General features: G+C 36.6%; 1 protein-coding gene across 1 annotated transcript; it reads left to right on the top strand.

Moving 5' to 3' along the window:
* The first annotated feature begins 14,341 nt into the window (after positions 1-14,341).
* On the top strand, positions 14,342-15,304 carry LOC118855105 (olfactory receptor 14I1-like). The gene has a single exon (XM_036765222.1). It carries the CDS (start codon positions 14,342-14,344, stop codon positions 15,302-15,304), a length of 963 nt encoding a protein of 320 aa, XP_036621117.1.
* Positions 15,305-25,299: the final 9,995 nt, after the last annotated feature.

Below are 25,299 nucleotides of genomic sequence, written 5' to 3'. Positions count from 1 at the left end.
TCTCTCCCTAACTGAAGCTCCAACTGAAAAAGAGGTTTCGAATGCCATTAGGCTCCTTTCCTGTTGCAAAGAACATGGTGCTGATCCTATTCCAGCTGACATTTACAAGGTAGGGGGTCCACCATTAATATAAAAGCTGACTGAAATTTTCCAGGTCATATGGCAAGAGGAAGTTATCCCCTAGGAGTTCAAGGATTCCTCCACTGTCCTTCTCTATAAAGGTAAAGAAAATATATTGTCCTGTGACAATCATAGGGGGGTCTCTCTGTTATTCATTGCTGGCAAGAGTCTTACCAGAGTCCTCCTTAATAGTCTGATCCTCCACCTGGAAGATGATCATCTACCCTAGAGCCAGTATGGCTACATAAAGGGCCAAGGAATATTCAATACGGTGTTTGTTGCCTGACAACTGCCAGGAGCAAAAGAGAGGTCTGTATAAAATATTTGTGTATCTGTCCAAGGCCTTTGATAATGTTAGTCATCAGGGCTTATGGAAATTTGGTTACCCAGAGAAGAAATGTACATGTATGTATATATATATATATATATATATATATATATATATATATATATATATATATATATATGCAGCATGTATGTATATAGTAGTTCCCCAGGAACTCGAACTCTTTATTCCTATGTTTCCTCATTTGTAAAATGAGGGAGGTAAGCTTGATGACCACCATAGATCCTCCATCTCCATTTCGATGTCATGATTTTGTGCAAAATCTTTCATCATCCCTTTGGCTGGAAGTAACCTTTCATTACATCTAATTTTATACATTGATTGTCTTTTATTTCCTATGTGCTTATTGAATTATTTTTTCTATTACACTTAGAAGTATAAATGTCTTATTTCTCCTGGTAGATTCTCTGTTCCTTTCCGTAGCATGCAGCTGGACAAATTGGTAAAAATAACAGCTTTATTGAAGTGATCATGTGTATTTCAATTGGCACAATTTGAAGTTACAATTGTGAAAAATATTGTAATTTATTCTAGTTCAAGGGAGATATCTGGTGTGAATTTAAAAATGCACTTACCTCTGGGAATTAGTTATTTGTACTAATTAGGATGTAGTTAAACTTCTTGATAGCAGAGACTGTTTCAGTTTTGCCTTTGTATTCCTAACCCAGTTTTTTAGGCACATAGTAGGTGCATCATAAATTATTACCCATTAATTTCCAGCTTCTTGAGGACAGAAGCCATATTTGATAGAGACAGACAGACAGAAAGAAACAGAGACAGAGAGAGGTTGCAGCATGAATGGTTGGATTTATGGATGGATGGATGGACAAAGAAAAACATTTATTAAGTGGTCTTTTTTTGCCTTATAAAGAGCTAGAGATAGATGGTAGAGGAAAAGCAGAGACTCACCTGCACTTGTCCAAATTTCCTTTCAAAAAACGTTAAAATGATGTATCAAATCAAATTCTAGAATGGCATAACCAACAAAATATCAGGATAAAATAATTTTCCAGTGCAAGCCAACTTAGTAGGTTGGCAGGAAATTTCTGTTTCACTAGGGTGATGGTCAGGCCTAGAACACAGTGCAATTCGGGCTGTACCTTAGAAAGTCAGCAGTGGGACATGGGAGTGGCTGCATTGTTTCTAGGCTTTGGGACAAGCACTCACAGTTTAGCAAAAATTTCTGGGAATACTGGAAAGCATTTGGCCAGAAAGTAGGTATAGAGCAACATCTCACATTGTATGTACCAAGATAAAGTAAAAATGAGTACATGATTTATACATAAGGAGAGTGTCATAAGCAAATTATGGGAGCATGGAATATTTTACCTGTAAGTTCTATGAATAATGAAAGGATTTATGATAAAAAAGATAGAGAGTACTAAAGACATAAAATGAATAATTCTGAATATATCTAATCAAAAAATTTTGCACAATCAAAGCCAATGTAGCCAAGATTAGAAGGAAAGCAGGAAACTGGGGGAAAATTACAGCAATTTTCTCTGTTAATTGCCTCATTTCCCAACTTATAAAGAAATAAGTCAAATTTATACGAATATAAGTCATTCCCAATTGATAAATGTTCATGGTTGATCAGAGAAAACAACTCTGAGGTACCAACTCACATCTATAAGATTTGCTAATATTATAGGAAAGGAAAATGATAAATGTTAGAGGGGTTCTCGAAAATTTGGGATGCTCATGCACTATTGATAGAGTTGTGAACTAGTTCTACCATTCTGGAGAATAATGTGGAACTGTGCCCAAAGGGCTATAAGTCTGTGAATACCCTTGGCTCAGCAATACCACTACTAGGTCTGTATACAAAAGTTCAAAAATTAAAGGAAAATGTAATATCTACAATGATATTTATTTTTTCTCTTTGTAAAGAATTGGAAATTCAGGGGATATGCATCCATTTGGGGAATGGCTAAACAAATTATGGCATTTGATTGTCATGTTATATTATTGTCTATGAGCAGGATGGTTTCAGAAAAACCCGGGAAGACTTATATAAACTGCTACAAAGTGAAGTGAGCAGAACCAAGAGAACACTGTATACAGTAACAACAGGATTTTAAGATGACCAACCGTGAATGACCTACCTATTCTCAGCAATTCAGTGATCCATGACTTATGATGAAAAATTCTATCTACCTGCAGAGAAAGAGCTGATGGATATACATCAAACCCTACTTTTTTTTTACTTCTTTTATTTCTCTCATTTGTGTGTGTGTGTGTGTGTGTGTGTGTGTTTTATTTTGTCGGTATTTTCTTTTGCAACCTGTCTAATATGGAAATAAGTTTTGCATGACTGCAAATATATTATCTCTATCACATTGCATGACTTTTCGTGGGGGCACCAGGAAGGGACAGAGAGAATGATGTAATTTGAAAATCAAAATTAAAAAATAATATCGTTAAAATTGTTATCACATATAATTGAGTAAAAGTCATCATTCAGAAAAAAATTTAAAAAGAGCTTGAGATACCAATACAACTAATCCAGATTTCTCCAGGATATGTCATTCCAATAGAGGAAGGTAAAACATAAAGGGAACTGGAAGGGGAAGTGCCTATTCAGGAGCAGTGATGCTGGTAAAGAGCTAATATAGTCAAGGGAGTGAGTTGACCTGGTAGTGAAGTCAGCATTGGTGGAGTCCCTCATTAAATGGCTTTCCCTTTCCTCCCCATGACTCTTCCTCTCTGATATTAAAAGAACTTAGTTTTGCAATCTCAAATGCACTCATCCACTATCATTTTCATGATATTTGTCATGTAGTTTGTCATGTAAGTCATATCTGTGAATATGACTTAATCGACTATTAAATTGTATGCTCCATAAGGATATAAAGGAAATTTTAATTTTAATGGTGCATTCCAGGTCACATGACAGACAGGAAATGCAGATCTTACATACTGTATTGTCCCTACTGATTTAGCTAGTGGTCCTGAGATGGGGAGTTTTCTCACCATTGCTGCAATTGTTAACATTGCACACCTCTCCTCTCCTCTTTTTTTTTCTACGCAACATATGCTTGCTAAATATCTGTGACATCTCAGTCATGCTTTATAAATTCATTGTAAACTCCTTGACCGGAAGTCAACCCATCTCCTTCTTGACTGTACAGCTCAGGTCTTCTTTCTCTTCTTTGAAGCAGCAAAGTTTGCTTTGCTAATGGCCATATCCTATGACAGTTAGGTGACCATCTGTCAGTCCCTACACTATGAAATCACCATGATGGCAGTATGTTTTTTTTGGGCAGCAGTTGGCCCATCATCTACAGTCTAAGGAATCAGAAGGTCACAGTCACCATTGGCAAGACAATTCAGAGGACATTTTTCCCAAGAAAGAAATGTCCATCTTTGAAAATATAAAAATGCTAAGAAATATATCTTTGGACTCTTATATGTGTATGATGACACAGGAGGCAGCCTAAAATGGGTAGACATTGCACCAAAACAATACCCCCCAGCCAAATCAGCCCCTTACATATAATGTTACACTGAGTGGAATCAATCAATCTTTTTTTTCTTTACCCATCCTACAAATGGTTATTGTCTGCAGTAAATTATCATGACACAAGACCGTTGACTTAGGGCAACTGTATCGTCAGAAGAATGAGTGGAGCTCTAATTCATCCCCTGAGCAACAATAGATAAATTTAGCCAAAAGCTGCTCTCAGCCTACTTGTGTTCTTTCTCTACCAACACATATCACGCCTTCACACTTTCGTGTTTTTACTCCTTATAGTTATGATGCCCCTGTCTTTTCCCTACCTACACAACCTTAACAATTCATAGACCACTCTACAGGCAATCCTGGGTTTGAATTCCACAAAATAATTATGTTTCTCTAGGCAAGTAAAAGTGGCTTAATCTCTTTTGACCTAAATTTCATCATTTTTTTCGAGGTTGAAGCATACATTTTTTTTTTAGAGAAATGAGGTCTTTATCAGAGAAACTTGCTTCAAGTTTTTTTTTTCACAGTTACTATTGCTACCTGTATTTCCACTCATCCTATCACCTACTCCCATTTATTCTATTCTCTCTTTCCTTTCACTCTGTCTTTCCTGAAAAATGTTTTGCTTCTGATTACCCCTTCCCTCAATCTGCCCTCCCTCCTATTACCCCCCACTCTTGTCCCCTTCCCCTTTCATTTTTGCCTGTTTACCTTATTTCATGGTTACATGTAAAAACAATTTTTAACATTCATTTTTAAAACTTTGATTTCCAAATTTTCTCCCTTTCTCCCTCCCCACTCACCCTTATTGAGAAGGCAAGCACTTTGATATGTTTTACATTTGCAGTCATACATACACTTCCATTGTAGTCATATTGTGAAAGACTAACTATATTTCCCTCCATCCTATCTCACCCCCATTTATTCTATTCTCTCCATTCACTCTGTGGCTCTTCAAAAGTGTTTGCTTCTGATTGCTCCCCTCCCCCAATCTACTCTCTCTTCTATCACTTCTCCCATCTCTTATCCCCTTTCCTACCTACTTTCCTGTAGGGTAAGATAGATTTCCAAACCCATTTGAGTGTATATGTTATTCCTTCCTTAAGCCAATTCTGATGAGGCCAAGGTTCACTCATTCCCTCTCACCTACACCTTCTTTCCCTCTATTGTAAAAGCTTTTTCTTTCTTCTTTCATATGAGATAATTTACCCCGTTCTACCTTTTACTTTCTTCTTCTCCAAGTACACTCCTCTATTACTCTTTAGTTTTATTTTTTAGATACCATCCCTTCATATTCAGCTTACCCTGCACCCTCTGCTTATGTATTTATATATATATATATATATATATTCCCTCCAACTCTCCTAATAAGGAGAAAGGTCTTACGGCTTACAAATATCATCCTTCCATATAGGAATGTAAACAGTTAAACTTTAATAAGTCCCTTATGATTTCTCTTTCCTTTTTACTTTTTCATGCTTCTCTTGAGTTCTTGTATTTGAAAGACAATTTATCAGTTTAACTCTTTTTTTTTTCTCAAGAACGCACTAAACCCCTCTATGTCATTGCATATAATTTTCCCCCACTCAGTTTTGCTGGGCAGGTGATTTGTGGTTTTAATCTTAGATCCTTTGATCTCTGGAATATCATATTTTGAGTCCTCTGATCTTTTAACGTAGAAGCTGCCAAATCTTTTGTTATCTTGATTATGGTTCTGCAATACTTGAATTGTTTTTTTTCTGGCTGTTTTCAATATTTTTGCCTTGACATGGGAACTCTGGAATTTGGCTATAATATTCCTGGGAGTTTTCTTTTCAGGATCTCTTTCAGGAAGTGATAAGTGGATTCTTTCAATTTCTATTTTACCGCCTGCTTCTATAATATCAGGGCAGTTTTCCTTGATAATTTCTTGAAAAAATGATGTCTAGGCTCTTTTTTTGTTCATGACTTTCAGGTAGTCCAATAATTTTTAAGTTATCTCTCCTGGATCTATTTTTTCATGTCAGTTGCTTTTCCAGTGAGATATTTCACATTGCCTTCTATTTTTAATTCTTTCATTTTTGTTTTATAATTTCTTGATTTCTCATAGAGTCATTAGCTTCCATTTATTCCATTCTAATTTTTAAGGAATTAATTTTACAGTGACCTTTCTAGCCTCCTTTTTCATCTGGCCAATTATGCTTTTTAAGGCATTCTTCTTCTCATTGGCTTTTTGAACCTCTTTTGCCATTTGGTCTAGTCTATTTTTTAAGGTGTTATTTTCTTCAGTATTTTAGCAAGTGGTTGACTCATTTTTCATGATTTTCTTGCATCACTCTCATTACTCTTCACAGTTTTTCCTCTACTTCTCTTACTTGATTTTCAAAATCCTTTTTGAGCTCTTCCATGGCCTGAGACCAATTGATATTTATCTTGGAGGTTTTGGATGTAGTATCCTCACCAAAGTAAGATTCTAGTCATATGTTTAACCACTGTTTTCTCATTTTTCCCAGCCAATTACTTGATTTTTTTTAACTCTTTGGTGAGGTAGAGCTCTGCTTCCAGGGTGGAGAACATGCTGTCTCAAGCTTCAGGGTGTGTAGTTGTTTTCAGAGATACCTCTAGGAACCTGTAAGTTTTCAATTCTTACAAGGTGGTATGATCTAAAGAGAGGTGTTTACTTCTCTCCTGTCCTGTGCTCTGGTCTGTGAATGGCCATAAGCACTCTTTTCTGTCCTGGTACTGTGAGGAGGGTTCCCTTTCCAATGCTACCACAAGCTCTGTTATTCTAGTGCTCCATCTTGCCCTGAGACTGCCACTCAGGACTGCAACCCATATCCAAGCATGGGCAAAGCAACAGAGGCCTGTGTCAGTGCCAGAAAAGAGATCCCTGTAATCTTCTTCTGATCACTTGCTCAATCCCCTTACCATCTGGGGAAAATGGGAAAGACAATAGACATAGATTGATAAATTTACAGATAGATAGAAAATAGATAGAGTACCCTCTCCTCCAAAAACAATAATAAAGATCTTAAAATTAAGAAGCTTATATTCTTATAGAGAAAGACAAAATATTAAGGGGAGCTAGAATAGGGTTGCCATATCTTATTCAACCATTTCCCAATTCATGGGGCCTGAAAAGGGAAAGAAGTGAGTAGCATGGCTGAGACAACCCCCATAATTATAGTCCTGCCCAATGACTCAACAATCTAGAGAATAGGATTCAGAGAACCATTGCCCCTAGTTAGGTGGTCAAGAAAGCTGGTGGAGAGGTATAATAGGCTAGAGAGACAGCTAAGTAGAGGCACATGGGTAACATGACTAGAACTTCCTCAAGAAATAGTGTCTTGAAAAAAGTAAGTAATCTTGGATAAGTTATTGAATCCCTTGGTGTTTTAGAAAACTTCTTAAATGTTTAAGTGGCAAAGAAGTTGTAGGCTTGCATTGATATAGAGACTTTCTTCAGTTTAAAGTTCCTTATCCCAATGAAATTGAAGACCCTTTCCTTATCTCTACCACTAGAAGGGACTTCTTGTTATTGTTTTATTGTGTCATACTCTTTGTGACCTCATTTGGGGTTGTCTTGGCAAAGATACTGGAGTGGTTTACCATTACCTTCTCCAATTCATTTTCAGGTGAGGAAACTGAGGCAAGCAGAGTTAAGTGATTTTCCAGGTTCCAAGTTCACACACATAGTGTATATATGGGTACGTATTTGAGCTAAGGACAATAAGTCTTCTTGCCTCCAGGTGCAGCATCATATCTCCTGTGCCACCTGACTGCCCAGACACCTAGCTCTCTGGAAAAGGCAAGATGAGATGATAAATTTAGATTTGTACATACTGGAAAATTCACATGTATCAATAAATATTTAAAAAGTAAAATGGTGAATTCTTTTATTTATTAATTTATAAAATGACACATTAATGTTACTTTGTTTTTGTTGTTCAGTCATTTTTCAGTATTGTTAAATAAAAAGTTCTAAATCACTATTGGTTAGAGAAATGTGGTTAAAAACCCAAAACTCTGAGGTGTCATGGCATGTGTATGAGATTAACTAGCATGACAGAAAAGCAAAATAACAAATGCTGGAAGGGATGTGAGAAAATAGAGACACTAATGCACTGCTGGTTAAGTTGTGAAATGGTCCGACAATTCTAGAAAATAGTTTGGAGCTATGCTCAAAGGTCTATAAAACTGTGCCTACCCTTTGACTCAGAAATTCCAATTCTAGGACTATTTCACAAAGATTTCAAAAAAAGAAAAGGAAGTACACACACACACACACACACACACACATATATATATATATATATATTTATATGATATTTATAGCAGCTCCTTTTGTGATGGTAAAGAATTAGAATTTGAGGGGATTTCCATCAACTGGGAATGGCTGAACAAGTGGTGCTATTTGATTGGGATAGAATACTATTGTGCTATAAAAAATGATTTGGAGGATGACTTAAAAAACTTGGGGAGACATATCAATTGATGCAGAGTGAGGTGAGCAGAATCAGGAAAGTAGGAGAATTAAAAATATTTCTTATTATTTATTTTTGACATAAAAATTGAGTTCTAAATTTTCTCTCAAACCTTTTCTGTCCATCTAGGAAGCAAGCAATATGATATTCATTATACGTGTGACAGCATGGAAGACATATATTCACATTAGCCATTTCACAAAAATGAAGACTTTGAATTCATTAATTCTTTCTTTGGAAGTAGATAGCATGTTTTCTCATGAATCCTTTGGAATTGTCTTGGATCATTGTATTGCCCAGAATAACTAAATGTTTCACAGTTGAACATCATTACAATATTGCTGTTACTATCTGCTCCCTTCACTTAGAAGCAGTTCACCTTAATCTTCCCATGTTTTTCTGAAACTTGCCCTCATAATTTCTCATAGCACAATAGTTCTCCATCACAATCACATAGCCTGACTTTTTCAGCTGTTTCTCATTTTATGGGCATCCCTCCAATTTCCAATTCTTTGCCACCACAAAAAGAGCTTCTAGGACTATTTTTTTACATAGAAGTTCTTTTCCTTTTTCATTGATTTCTTTGGGGTACAGATCTACAAAAAATGTTAATAAAATTTTTAAAAGTGATTTAGAAATTGTGAATTAATGAACTAAAGATTTTAAAAAGCAAACTCTTTGTGAAATCACATTATTCTGTGAAACTGAATCCACCACACAACTCATATCTTATTATTACCCTCTACTGTACTGATTGGAACCTCTGTCTGGAGGTCAGAACCATGATCTCTAAATCCTCCATTTAATGGAGGAGCCTAACACAGTCTTCTCCTCATTTTCTGCCAGCTACACTGACTGTACTTCTCCCTCATGCCCTTGTGCTAGGTGCTGTTTCCCCATCATCTTCTTCTTCCCATTTCCTTTACATATAACAGAGTGCTTGGCATATAGTAGGCATTAAATAAATCTCTATTGACTATTGACTCATGGACTGAGCCTTTAGTCAATAGCCTATACTTTTATGGCTGATGTTTTATTTTATTTTATTTTTGGCAGTTAATAAACAATTATTGAGTGTGCCAAGCATTGTGCCAAGTACTGGGGATACAAAGAAAAGTAAAGCCAGTTCCCCTCTCAAGGAGTTCACATTCCAATGGGGGAGACAACCTGTGAATAATTAGGTACATACAAGAAACCTACTGAATAGATGGAAGGTAATCTGAGAGAGGAAGGCACTAGCACCTGGGGAAATGGGAAAGGCCTCTGGCAGAAGGGGTGATCTGAGTTGAATCTTGAAAGAAACCAGGGAAACTAAGAGGTAGAGATAAAAGAGCAGAGCCCTTCAAGCTCCAGGGCACAGCCAGCATAGAGATACAGAGATGGTTGATAGTGTTTGTCATATTGAGGATGTATGAGTCAACAGGCTGGGCTCTAGAGTTCGTTCAGGGGAGTTAATGTATAAGAATATTGAAAAGTAGGAAGGGGAAGGGGGAGGAAGTGCTTTCTATGTCAATTAGAGAACTTCATATATTTTTTTTGAGGCAATTGGAGTTCAGTGACTTATAGCTGACATTTTAATGAGACTGAAGGGAGAACATTTTATAGAATAGACTATATCCTATCTAATTATTATCAAGGGATGGGTCAGAGATACCATAGCAATCCAGGTATGATGATATTTATCTTGAATTCTCTGGTGATTTCACGTCACCTTCTCCAAAGACATGGGAAAATATATTTTACCAAGTTCCATAACACATGAATCACCAAAAAGCTCCAGAATGCTTACAGGTTCAACAGTTGAGACTTCAGTGCCTTGCCACATTTTTGAGTCTGCCAGTGAGAATGAAATTAATTTTTGAGGAAAGAGATAGTCTCCAGATTATGTGTAGAACTGTAGGTAGGTAGAGAACCTAATGACAATTACAACTGGAAAGTATACACATGAGCACAAATAACTCAGGTATTTTCATTATGATTATAATTATTTTTCTTTGTGACTGGTCAGTTTTCCCCCAGTGCTTAATGTGTCATATCAGAATTATGGGAATGGTCTCTGTGTAAGTGATTCTCTTTTCTGGGATATTGTTTGGCATCACACTGTGGATAGAATGGTGGATTGGAATTAAGACCTTAGTCTAAATTCTTCTTCTGGCTCTTATGAGCTGTAGAATGTTTTTGGCTTCCCTCTGAGATTCTATCCAATTATTCCTGTATATATATTCTTTGTACCTACTTATTTACTTGTTGTCTCCTCCCCAATAATTGTGACTTCTTTGAAGTTTTTTGCCTTTCTTTGTAACCCCAGTGCTTACCAGAGTGTCTGGGACACAGTAGCCACTTAATGAATGGCTATTGAGTTACTATGACTTGACTATGGGTAAGCCTCAGCCTCGCTGGATCTCCCATTAACATGCCTATACCATGTGCATAGTATTATCTTTGTAGCTCACAGACTCATTTTGAGGGTCATCTGTGATGATGTATGTAACATACTTTATGAACATCAAGAGTGCTATGTAAATATGAGTCATTTATTATTCTGACCTGTGATGACAGGCCCCGGTTCTACTTTCAATTAATTGTAAATTTGTGTTACTGATCCCAAGCAGAGTTGGGCAAGAAGTTCAGTTCCTTACTGCACTTTGTCTGAAGCTTAATCTTTATGGTGTAGTGCTGCAAAGATAACTGGAGGACATTAGGACTCTGAGTTTCGATTGTAGCTTCACCTCTCAGGTTCCCCAACCTGCTCATTTGTAAATTAATTTTGTCCCAACAAAGAGGGGTTGGCATTTTGGATAAATTCAGTGGAGGGAGTGCATCATTTGGAAGCAGAAGACAATTATTTATCCCGGTCTTTGTCATTTACAACCTGGGCAACCTAGAGTCAGTCACTGCATGACTATTCTTCCTTTGTAAAGAAGCAGCCTGGATCACTGAGCTCTAAGCTTCCTTTCAGCTTTGAGTCTCTGCTTCTCTGATCACATTTGAAAGAGACATTCAGAGAAGGAGATGATGGACTTCACTGAGGGTGTCAGCAGTTCCCCAGCTATTTTCAAAGAAGGTGTATGACCTTCAGTGACTCTTTTAGGTAGAGGCCTTTTGAATGGCTTGAAGTAGATGCTAGATGTCCTAACTTCTTCTGAGTGGGAAATGGGCATTTCATGTGCAGGAAATAAAGCAAATGTTCCTCATTCCTCAGTGAAAATTAAAATGAGGTTACTGCCGATATGGCCTAAAACCCTCTAAATTCATATTCTGTCATGTAGTCTTAGAATTCCAGGTCTGTGGATTCTTTCACATTTTTTGTCATAGAGGGGGAAGGAGAAACCTGGAACATATCAGCATGTATTTTGTTCATGTATATGTGTAAATGTGAATGTGTATAGGTGTGTGTCTGCTATAGGTGAATGCATATAGGTCTGCATGTGGGGAAGGAGATGATATTATTCCAGGTCAGTGAATTCAGGTGTATGAGTTCTGTCTATTCTACTGAAATGGTTGAACTGTGAGATTAAATGATGAGATATTCAAGTTTGGGGTAAGAATTGGGGAAGAGGCTGAAGTCTAGAAGAGTATTTGTGGTGAAGTCGAAGGATGATATAGATATAGCTATCCAGCCATGTGTCTCTCTATCATCTATGCATATTTCTTGCTTTTTCTCTGTCTCTATCTACATATATACATGTATCCACATATATGAGTATATGAATACTATTTTATGTATATGAATATACAATTTTATCTATATGTAAACACAGTTGTGTATATATACATATATGCACACATATATGTGTATCACTAAAATACTCCATTAATATCTCTATTGTTATCTGTAGCATCTATCTATATATTATATCTATCCATTTATTTATCTATCATCTCTATACAGGTATACTTTTATATCAGTATATTTCTATCCCTATCTCCTATTCTCTCCATTTCTATCATTTCCATCTCCATTTCTACCTTAGTTTATCTCTGTCTTGCCCATCTGCATTGGGAGACATAGTTTTCTCTCCCGCAGGTGACTGTAGGAAAAAAAAAATCATTGCCCAATTCCTAACTCCCTTTCAAAGTCAATTAGCTCTTGCAGCAGTTCATCCTCATGGTAAGTGATTGGGGAAATAGATTACTTTTACACAGTAATAAATAGTATGCAGAGATTACAGGAGCCAAAAATGTTGACTCTTGTAGGGGCAGTATGTATTATCTTACCCAAAGAGCTCATTTTACAGATCCTGTGCCTGATGCCCATATGAAGGAAGAAGTGAGAGGTGAAGATGTGACAGTAAACGTAAAATGCCTAGGAAGAGATAAAATTAACTCTAAAAAATCAGATCTCTTGAATTCCCAAGTCATATTCTGATTATTGAAACAGATGGAAGACATGTACTAGTCTCTGGCTTGGTCTTGTCTAAGTAGAGGAAAGAGCTCTCACAAGAACAAGGATAAACCTTATTCATCTTACAAGAAAAATTCTCAGTGACTGAGGATAAAAAGGGAATTTATTTGGATGGGAATATTTCAGTCCAAACAAAAAGCTTCTGCTAGTCATTCAGATTTGAGGGTACAAAGGGGACCTCTGTTTCTTTTCAGAAAGCAAAGTCAATGTGGACGGTCTTAGCAAAAATGAGAAAGCACATCGGAGCAGTAGAATGTTGACCAATTGCTTACTTGTAAACTCAGAATCAGAGCTCATTGCTGCTCTTTGGCAAGTGCAAAAAAGGCTGGAGTACAAAGATGAGGTTAGGAAAGGAAACAAAGAAAAATATGATGAGCTTTTTGGAAGGGATGGCATTTCTACTGTGTTATGTGCATTTTAGTTTAAGCCTAGGACATTTATCTTAAACAGTATATATTGATCATTTGAATAGAGAACAGAACAATCAAGGAACAAGGTAGCACTGTATAGAATGCTGGGTCTGAAATCAGAAAGATTCAATTTCATGAGCTCAAATCTGGCCTTTGTCACCCTGGGCGAGTCAGTTAATCCCATTTTCCTGAGTTTCTCATCTGTAAAATGAGCTGGAGAAGGAAATGGCAAACTGCTCCAATATCTTTGCCAAGCAAAACCCAAATGATGTCATGGAAAGTCGGACACAACTGAAAAATGTCTTAATGACAACAGCAACAACAGCAGAGTGATCACTATTACTGGTTTCATAGCTCTTTATGTTTCTAGTTTTTCATGAGGGAAACTGCACTTAGAATCAGAATAGTTGGTTCCAAGTTCAGACTTCACTAGTAATGGTCTTTGTTACTTTATACAAAACACTGAATCAGTTTGGACATTGCTTTACCAAACTGTGAAAAAGTACTATCAATAAAATTTACTTAATTTTTTTTATAATGTTTGAAAGTTTTCCTGAACTAAACGCTATGAAATCTACAATAAAAGTATTAAACTTTGCCTCCTCCCCACATTTCACTCTCTTTCTATCTAGATCTATAGATAGATAAATATAAATACATGTAGTTGTATGGATATAAAGATGTGTGTAAGCAAATACACGTATTTACATGCATGTATAAATGTACATTTGTACGCTTACACATATGTATGTATGTGTGTGAGCACACCTGCACATGCACGAAATCCATTTCCATCCTTGGTCGTGATAGTCTTCTTTATTACCTTCGTAGTGGTACCATTCACTTTCCTATAGTTCATAATGTATAACTTTCCCTGGTCATTCTGCAGAGCTAAGTATTTAAAACTGTTTCAGAATTGCTGGATGCATCTTAGCTTCATCTTTTGTATTTAAGCTCTGCCTTCCGCTGATTTTGTAATTAAAAGTGTGATGTTTCTTTTGCTCAGGTTTAATGGGACAGAATAGTTTTCATGTTCCATTTGAATAAGTCTTTTAATTCATTCTTCTTTTCAATACTGTTTCTTCTACTCATAGTGTGATTTGATTTTAGTTAACTTACAGATCACCAGCCAGGATGGGCAACTTCTCAATCATCACAGAATTCCTCCTCATGGAGTTTTCCAGCTTGCGAGAGCTTCAGGTTTTACATGCTTTGCTGTTCCTGTTGATTTACCTGGCTGCCTTGATGGGCAATCTTCTCACCATTGCTGCAATCATTACTGACCCACACCTTCACTGTCCTATGTATTTTTTCCTGAGGAACTTATCCCTACTGGATATCTGTACCATCTCAGTCACTCTTCCTAAATTTATTGTGAATTCCTTGTCTGGCACTCAGTCTCTGTCCCTCCTTGGCTGTGCTGCTCAGATTTTCTTCTGTCTTCTTTTTTCAGCAACAGAGTTTGCTTTGCTTGTGGCAATGTCCTATGACCGCTTTGTGGCCATCTGCCACAACCTTCACTATGGCATCATCATGACACCAGCACGTTGTGTCTGGGCAGCAGTTGGTTCATGGCTCAGCAGGCTTATTTATTCATCTCTACACACAGGGAACATGTTTCGTTTGCCCTTCTCAGGATCCAATGTGATCCATCAATTTTTCTGTGATGTCCCTCATGTCTTGAAAGTTTCAGCCTCTGATGTGTTTAATACTGAGTTCATATTAATTGTAGCAAGTTCATGTTCTTTGTTATTCTGCTTTGCATTTTTGATTGCATCATATGCTCGCATCTTCTCCAGCGTTCTCAAGATTTCTTCTGTGGAGGGATGCTACAAGGCCATTTCGACCTGCTCCCCTCAGTTGATAATCCTTATTTTATTTCTCATTTCTGTAATGACTGCAGTCCTCAAGGACACATCAGACACATCACCCATCCAAAACCTTTTAATTGCAATGATCTATACAATAATCCCACCCTTTATGAATCCCATAATCTATAGCCTGAGGAACCAGAAGGTCACAATTGCCATGGGCAAGATGATCAGGAGGATTTTTTTCCCCAAGAAAGAAATGTCTATTCTTGATACCATAGAATAGCTAAATAATATATATTTCATCCATCAAATGTGTAAGATAACACACAAGGTAAGCTAAAATTGAGAGAAATGGCACCAAAAACATGCCACCCGGGAAGGTCAACCTTAGATCAAATGTTACATGAGTTGGAATGAATCAGTCATTTATTTTCACATAATAAAGACCCATCCTGCAGGTCGGTATTGCTGATAGTAGAATTATCATGACACCAATCCATTGCGCTGGGGCAACAGTGCCACCAGAAGAATGGATGGAACACTCATTTATCTTCCAAACAATGGTAGCTATCAGAATGGTTGTGTTGTTTTCACCCCTTAATGTGTTTCTTGCCTTCTTACTGTCATCATTTTGTTTCCACCCATCTTTATGACAGTAATGTTCTTCTTCTTTGCCTGCTGACAATGTATTCATCCTTCACACCCACAAATACACACAATACACATATACACACAATACACATACCTGTATACACAAACATATACATACATAGACATATATGTATGCATGTATGTATGTATGTATGTATGTATATGTGCACATTTTTGTATATAGTAGTTCCCTGAGAACTTAAACTCTTTGTTTCTAAGTTTGTTCATTTGAAAAATGATTGGGTTGGGTTTGATGACCATCATAGTCTTTCCATCTCACATTATGATGTTATGATCTTTTGCAAATCTTTATTTGTCCCTCAAGCTGGAAGTTGTCTTTCATTATGCCTAATTTTATACATTACTTATTTTTTCCTGTGTACTTATTGTGTTTTATTTTCTACTATGTCTAGAAGTTTCTTATCTCTCCTGGTTGATTTTCTGTTCCTTTCATTTGCGTACAGCTGGGTCAATTAGTAAAAATAATGGCTCTCTTGAAGTGATCATGTGTTGATCATGAAGTGACCATTTCAACTGGCACAATTTGAAGTTACAATTATGAAAAATATGGTAATTCATTCTAGTTCAAGGGAAATATCTGGTGTGAATGTTAAAAGAATGCAAGCACCTCAAGGGATTAATTGTTTGTACTAATTAGGACCTAGATAAATTTCTTGATGGTAAAGACTATTTCAGTTTTGTCTCTATATCCTTAACAGAGGTTTTTTTTGCACACAGTTGGTACATCATAAATTATTGCATGTTAATTTCAAGCTTCTTGAACATGGTATCCTTCTTTTACTTTACTTTATACTTACATACCAATTAGTAATGCATCTCTTTCTTAGGAGGCAAGTAATGAAAATTTATTTGATTAAATAGCTGGGTGAGAGAGACAGAGACAGAGAGACAGACAGGGAGACACACACACACACACACAGAGACAGAGAGACAGAGAGAGTGACAGAGAGAGGGACAGATACACATACACACAGAGACAGAGACAGACAGAGACAGAGACAGACAGAGAGACAGAGACAGATGACAGAAGAGACAGACAAATTGTAGTACGAATGGATGGATGGATGGGTGGGTGGATGGAGAGAGAAAGAATCACCTGAGCTTTCCCAAATTTCCCTCCAAAAAACTCTAAAATGATGCATCCAATCAAATTCTAAAGTGAAATAATCAGCAAAAAGTCAGGATAAAATAATTTTCCAGCTGAAGACAACTTAGGAGTTTGGCAGGAAATGTCTGTTTCACCAGGGTGGTGATCAGGCCTGGAGTGCAGTGCAGTTCAGGCTGCACTCTGAAAAGCCAGCAGTCATGGGAGTGGCTGTAGTTTTCCTTGATTTTGAGACAAGGACTCATTATTTAGCAAAAATTTCTGGGACAACCGGAAAGCATTTGTCCAGAAACTAGGTATAGAACAACATCTCACATCATATAAACCAGGATAAAGAAAATGAGTATATGTTTTAGACATAAAGACTTATATCACAAGCAAATTAGGAAAGCATGGAATATTTTACCTATCAAATTTATGGATAAGGAATTTATGGCCCAATGAAGTAGAGAGCATTATATGATATAAAGTGAATAATTCTAATTACATTAAATTAAAAAAAAACCTTTTTGCCCAATCAAAACCAGTGTAGCCAAGATTAGAACAGCAGGAAAATGGGGAAAATTTTACAGCAAGTTTTGCTGTTAAATAACTCATTTCTCAAGTATATAGAGAAACAAGTAAAATTTTTAAGAGAACAAGTCATTTCCAATTGATAAGTGGTCCCTATTTATTAGAGAAAACAATCCATCTATCATATTAGCTAATATGACAAGAAAAGAAAATGATAAATGTTGGAGTAGTTATGGAATAGTTTGAACACTAAGGCACTATTTGTGGAGTTGTGAAATAGTTATACCATTCTGGATAATAATTTGTTACTATGCCAAAGGGCTATAAAACTGTGAATATCATTTGGCCCAGTAATACCATTACTCAGTCTGTATCCAAATATTTCAAAATTAAAGGATAAAGAAATATGTTCAATGATATTTATAGCAGCTCTTTTTCTGGTGGCAAAGAATTGGAAATTCAGGGGATGAGCATTAATTGGGGAATGGCTAAACAAATCATGCTATATGATTATTATGTAATACTATTCTATATAAGAAATAATGAGCAGGATGGTTTAAGGGTTTCAGGAAAATCTGGGAAGACATATAAAGTGAGTAGAATCTGGAAAATACAGTACACAGTAACAACAGTATTCTAAGATGATCAATTGTGAATGACAGTGATTCTCAGCAATTCAATGATCCAAAGCTTAAAATGAAAAATGCTATCTACCTAAAGAGAACAAATTGATGGAGTCCGAATGTACATCAAGCCCTACTGTTTTTTTTCTACTTCCTTTTTTTCTCTTATTTGTGTGCGTATTTTATTTTGTCTGTGTTTTCTTTTGCAACCTGCTTGTAAGGAAATAAATTTTGCTTGACTCTACATGTATTATCTCTATGGCATTGCATGCCTTTTCAAGGAGCAGCAAGGGAGGGGCAGAGAGAACAAAGTAATTTTCAATTCAATCTTTTTTTAAAAAAGAATGTTAAAATTGTTATTACATGTGTAAAAATCATCACTTGAAAAAATTTAAAAAGAGCTTGAGATACAAACTCAACTGATCCCAATTTCTCTAGGATATGTCATTCTAATAGAGGAAGCCAAAACTTAAAGGGAACTGCAAGGGGAAGTGCCTATACAGGGGCAGTGATGCTGGTGAAGAACTAATATAGTCCAGGGAGTGAGTTGACCTGGTAGTCAAGTGAGCATTTCTGGGGTCCCTCATTAGATGGTTGTCCCTTTCCTCCCCATGTCCTTTTCTCTCAGAAATTAATGGAACTTAATTTTGCAACTTAAAACGTACCCATACACTATCATTTTCATGATATTTGTCATGTGATTTGTCACATGTCATATCTGTGAATATGACTTAATCTTCTACTAGATTGTATGCTCCATAAGGGTAGAAAGGAGAGTTTAATCTTAATGGCATATCAGGTCCCATGACATACAGGAAATGGAGATCCTACACAGTGTACTCTTCCTGTGGTCCTGCGATGGGGAGTTTTCTCATCATTGCTGTAATTATTACTGTCCCACACCTTTCCTCTCCTATCTCCACACCTCTCCTTTCCTATCTCTCTTTTTTTTTCTGAGCAACAAATGCTTGCTAAATACGTGCAACATCTCAGTAATGCTCCATAAGTTCATTGTAAACTCCTCGACTGGCAGCCAAACCATCTCCCTTCATTATTTGACATGTCCTATACCTTTTTTGTAGCCATTTGTCACCTGACATCATAATAATGCCAGCATGTTGTCTTTGGGAAGGAGTTGGCCAATCATCTTCAGTCTGAGGAACCAGAAGGTCACAGTTGCCACTGGCAAGACAGTTCAGAGGACATTTCCCCCCCAAAAAATAAATGTTATTCCTTAAAAAAGAAAAAAGCTAATAAATATGTCTAAAATAGTCTAAAATGGGTAGATATATCACCAAAACCATATTTCCCAGAAAAGCACCCTCTTAGACATATTGTTACATTGGAGTGAATCAATAATTTATTTTTACCCTTCCTATGAGTTGTTATTGTCTGTAGTGAATTATCATGATACCAGCCCATTGACTTCATTAACTTTTATCAACAGAAGAATGGATGTAACACTAATTCATCCCCTGAGAAACAATACATAAGTTTAGCCAAAAGCTGCTCTCAGGATGATTGTGTTGTTTCTCTACCAGCATGTATCATGCCTTCACACTTTCATGTCTTTGCTTCTACTCATTGTTATGATGACCATGTCCTTCCCTTACCTACACAGCCTTAACAATTCATAGACCATGGTACAGGCAGTCCTGTGTTTGAATTCCACAAAATATTTATGCTTCCTTTGGCAAGAACAGCTTAATCTCTTTTGACCTAAGTTTCATCATTTTTAAAATGAGGCAAGACCTCTATGGTCAAAAGCATTTCATGTCAATCTATTTTCCCCAAAGCAGTAATTGAGCTTGAATTTGCACTTAACCCCAAAGAGGCTACAAAAATGACTTCAGTCCACTGAGGTGAAGAAAAGACCAGTCTGTCACTTAATAACCATTTATTAAGCATATATTATGTGATAAGTTCTGTGCTGAGCTCTGTGGATCAAAAAGAAAGCTAAAGACAGCCCTGCTCTCAAGAAACTCAGTCCAGTGAGGAAGGGAACAGACATAGATAGATAGATAGATATACAGACAGATAGATAGAATACCCTCTCCCACCAAAAACCCAATAAATTCATAAACTCAAGAAGCTTACTTTCTAATAGAGGAAAACAAAATATGAAGGGGAGCTAGAAATAAGATCACCATATCTTGTTCAGCCATTCCCCAATTCATGGGACCTGAAGGGAGAAAGAATTGAGTAGCATGGCTTAGACAGACTCAAAATTCATTATCCTTCCCAATACTCAACAACCAAAGGAATAGGATTCAGAGAAGCAGTATCCCTAGGTAGGTAGGCAAGAAAGCTTGTGGGAAGGTATAGTAGGGTAGAAAGACAGCTAAGTAGAGTCAAGTGGTTAACATGATTAGAACTTCCTCAAGAAATAGTGCCTTGAAAAAAAAGTAGGTAATCTTGGATCAGTTGACTCCCTCAGTGCTTCAGGCAACTCTGTAAATGTACAAGTTGCAAAGAATTTGTAGGCTTGCATTGATATAGAGATTTAGATTTCCCTATCCCAATGAAATTGAAGACACTTTCCTTATCCCTACCACTAGAAGGGACTTCTTGTTGTTGTTTATTGCATCACACTCTTTGTCACCCCATTGGAAGTTGTCTTGGTAAAGATACTGGAGTAATTTGCCATTTCCTTCCCTAGTTCATTTTTCTGGTGAGGAACTGAAGCAAGCAGGGTTCAGGACTTTTCCAGGTTCAGACAGACCAGATTGGAATTAAGGATGATGAGTCTTCTTGCCTCCAGATCCAGCATTGTATCTCCTGTCCTACCTAGCTCCCCAGATACCTAGCTCTCAGGAAAAGGCAAGGCAAGATGATAAATATGAAACTGTAAGTAATGGAAAATTCAAGTGTATGGATAAATATGTAAAGAAGAAAATGGTGAGTCATTTTATATGTTAATTTATAACATGACACATTAATGTTACTTTGTTGTTTTCATTCAGTCATTTTTCAGTATTGTCATATGAAAAAAGTTATCAAATCCCTATTGATTCGAGGAATGCAGTTAAAAACCAAAAACTCTGAGGTATCATTCCATATTTATCAGACTAACATGACAGAAAAGCAAAATGTCAAATGCTGGAAGGGATGTGGAAAATAGAGACACTAATGCACTATTGGTTAAGTTGTGAACTGGTCCAACTATTCTAGAAAATAATTTGGAGCTAGGTTCTAAATCTATAAAACTGTCCATAAATCTTTGACTCAGCAATCGCACTTCTAGGGCTGTTTCACAAAAAGACCAAGGAAAAAGACCAATATACACAAAAAATTATGGTAGCTTTTTGTGATGGCAAAAGAATTAGAAACTGAGAGGATACCCATCAGTTGAGAATGGTTGAACAAGTTGTGGTACATGGCTATGATGGAATACTATGGTGCTATAAGAAAAGATTAGGAGGATGATTTAAAAAAATTTGGAGAGACATATCACCTGATGAAGAGTGAGCTGAGCAGAATCAGGAAAACATGAAGATCAAAAACATTTGTTATTTATTTATTTATATTTAACATTAAAAAAATGATTTCTAAGTTGTCTCCCTCCCACTACTCCCCTGGCCACCTAGAAAGCAGGCAATAGGATATCAATTATACAAGTGAAATCACGTAACACACATATCAATACTGGCCATTTCATGAAAAGGAAGAACAATAAGATATGACAAAATTATATTTCAATTTGCACTCAGAGTTAATTAATTCTGTATTTGGAAGTAGATAGCTTCTTTCCTCATGAATCCTTTTGAATTGTCTTGGATCATTTTATTGACCACAGGAACTGTTTCATAGCTCATCATCATTACAATATTGCTGCTACTATGTAAAATGATCCTGATGTCTTCACTTGGCAGCAATTCGTTTAAATATTCCAACGTTTTTCTCAAACCATTACCCTCATCATTTCTCACAGCACAATAGTTCTCCATCACAATCACATAGCACAACTTGTTCAGCCATTTCTCAATTCATGGGCACTCCCACCTGAATTTCCAATTCTTTGCCACCACAAAAAGCTTCTATGTAAGACCTTTTCCTTTTTCTTTATTTTCTTTGAGGTATAGATCTACAAAAAGGAATGTTAATAAAATTTTTAAAAGTGAATTAAGAATTATGAATAAATGAATTAAACTTTTAATAAACAAACTCAAAAAATCAGGTTATCCTGTGAGACTGAATCAACTGTACTAAACATATCTTATTATTACCTGCACCTCTGATTGGACCCTCTGACTGGAGGGCAGAGCCATGACTTCTAAACTCTCCACTTAATGGGGGAGCCTAACACAATCTTCTCATTTCCTACCAGCTGCATTAACTTTGTACTTTTCCCACATGGCCTTGTGCTAGGTGCTCTTTCCTCTTCATCTTCCTCCCTCAATTTTCTTTATACTTAACACAGCGCCTGGCAAACAGTAGGCATTCATTAAATGTCTATTGACTATTGACTAAGAATGTCATAGACTCAGAGACTCCCAATAGCCTATACTTTTATGGCTGATATTTTAATGAGACTGAAGGGAGAACATTTTTCACCATGTTGTTTATAAAAGACTATATCCTATCTAATTATTCTTAAGGGATGGGTCAGAGAAACCATAGCAACCCAGAGCATAATGATGTTTATCTTGAACCATATGGTGATTTCACAGAACCTTCTCCAAAAGACACTGGACAATATATTTCACCACATTCTATGACAAAAGAATCACTGAAAATCTCCAGAATACTTACAGATTCAGCAGTTTAGAGTTCAGTGCCTTGAAACATTTTTGAGTCTACCAGTGAGAATGAAATTAATTGGTGAGGAAAGCGATAGCTTCCAGATTATGTGTAGAATTGTAAGGAGGTAGAAAATTTAATGACAATAACGACATATTTTGGAAAGAGTACACATCACAACAAATAATTCAGGTATTTTCATTATGATTATGACTATTTTTTGTTTGTCACTGGTTTGTTTGTGCATTGCTTAATGCATGAACTCAAAATCAATGGGATGATCTCTGCCTAAGTGATTCTTTTTTCCTGGGAGCTTGTTTGGAATCATACTGTGGATAGTATGGTATGGAATTCAGACCTTAGTCCAAATTCTTCTTCTGTTTCTCATGAGCTGTGGAATCTATTTGGCTTCTCTCTGAGATTATCTCCAATCCTTCCTGTATTGGTACCTACTTATTTACTTCCTTTCTCCACCGCATTGTCTATAAGTTCATTGAAGTTAGGGGCTATCTTTTGCCTTTTCTTTGTAACCCCAGTACTTACCACAGTGTCTAAGTGTGTCTAAGACATAGTAGCCACTTAATAAATGCCTGTTGACTTACTGTGGCTTGACTCTGGGTAAGCCTCAGCCTTGCTGAACCCCCCATTAACACGCCTGTACCATGTGCATGGTATTACCTTTGTAGTTCACAGACTCATTTTGAGGCTTATCAGAGATGATGTTTGTAATATATTATATGAATTTCAAGAGTGTTATGTAAGCAGGAGTCCTATTTATTGTTCTGATCCATGATGATAGGCCCCAGTTCTACTCCCAATTAACTGTAAATTTGTGTTATTGATCCCAAGCAAAGCTGGCCAAGGGGATTAGTTCCTTGCTGCACTTTGTCTGGAGCTTAATCTTTATGATGGATTGCTGCACAGATAACTGGGGGACATCAGGACTGCAAGTTTAAATTGTAACTTTGCCTGTCAGCTTTCCACATTTCCTTATCTGTAATTTAGTCTTGTTCCAACAAAGAGGGTGTGGTCTTTTGAATAAATTCAATGGAGGAAGTGCAGAATTTGGAAGTAGAAACAGTTATCCCAGACTTTGGCATTTACAACAGGGGGACCTAGAGTCAGTTACTGCATGTCTGTTCTTCCTTTGTAAAGAAAGGGCCTGGATAACTGAGCTCTAAGCTTCCTTCCAGCTTTGTGTCTTTGCTTCTCTGATCGTATTTGAAAGAGACATTCAGAGAAAGATGATGGACTTCACTGAGGGTCTCAACAATTCCCCAGATATTTTCAAAGAAGGTATGTGACATTCAGTAACTTGTTCAGGTGGATGCCACTTTTGAATAGCTTGAAGTAGATGCTAGATCTCCTAGTTTCTTCTGAGTGGAAAATGGGCATTTACAGGAAATAAAGCAAATATTCCTAATTTCTCAGTGAAAATTAAAATGAAGAGACTGTTGGTATGACCTAAAATCCTCTAAATTTCTATTCTGTCATTTTGTCCTCTGAGAATTCCAGGTCTGTAGCTTCTTTGTCATTTTTGTTTATAGATGGGGAAAGAGAAGCCTGGAGCACAGGAATATGTATTACGTTCACGTATGTGTGTAAATGTGAAAGTGTATAGGTGTGTGTCAGCTACGGGTGAATGTATATAGGTCTGCATATAGGGCAGGAGGTGATATTATGATAGTCAGTGAATTCAGGAGTACTGATTTTTGTCAATGCTGTTAAAATGCTTGAAATATGAAAATAAATGTTGGGATATTTGGAAAGTTGGAGAATGAATTCTAATGTTTGGAGTAAAAGTTTGGAGGAAAAGTTGGAGAAGAGCCTGAGGCCTAGAAGAGTATTTGTGGTGAAGCAGAAGGGTGATATAGGTATATCTATCCATCTATCTGTCTATCATCTCTCTCCATACATATATGTATTCACACATATATGAGCATGTGATCACTTTTTAATGTATATAAATATACACTCAATTTTGTCTATATGTAAAACACATGTATATATAGATACATACATTTATGTATATCTGGATATTACTCCATCAATATCTCTATAGCTGCCTATAGCAACTACCTATCTATCTATCCATCTATCTATCTTTTATCTATCATCTCTCTATATGTATATTTGTATATCAGCATATTTCTCTCTATCTCTACCTCCATCTTTCTTTCTCCATCATTTCCATCCACATCTCTGCCTTAGTTCTATCTCTGTCTTGCTCATCTGCATTGGTAGACATAGTTTTATCTCCAGCAGATGCCTATAGAAAAAAAAATCACTGCCCCATTCTTAATTCCTTTTCAAAGTCAATTAGTTCTTGTGGTAGTAGATCCTAATAGTTTCTGATCTGGGAAATGGATCCCTTTCACACAATAAGAAATAATATGCAGACATTACTGCAATCATAAATATTGGTTCTGGTAAGGGAAATGTGGACTATATTGTCCAAGAAGCTAATTTTACAGATCCTGGGCCTGATGCCCAGAGCAAGCCAGAAGTGAGAGAGGAAGAGGTGACACTAAAGGAGAAATACCTAGGAAGGGGTAAAACTCACTCTAAAAATCAGATCTCTTGGATCATTTCACCAGATGGAAGACATAGGCTAGCCTCTGGCTT

Source organism: Trichosurus vulpecula, chromosome 6, assembly GCF_011100635.1.
Source record: "Trichosurus vulpecula isolate mTriVul1 chromosome 6, mTriVul1.pri, whole genome shotgun sequence".
NCBI lineage: Eukaryota > Metazoa > Chordata > Mammalia > Diprotodontia > Phalangeridae > Trichosurus > Trichosurus vulpecula.
This window is presented reverse-complemented; position numbering and strand designations above follow the sequence as displayed.

Excerpts from the sequence above, each read along its gene's own strand:
- LOC118855105 (XM_036765222.1), top strand. The coding sequence starts at position 14,342 with ATGGGCAACTTCTCAATCATCACAGAATTCCTCCTCATGGAGTTTTCC.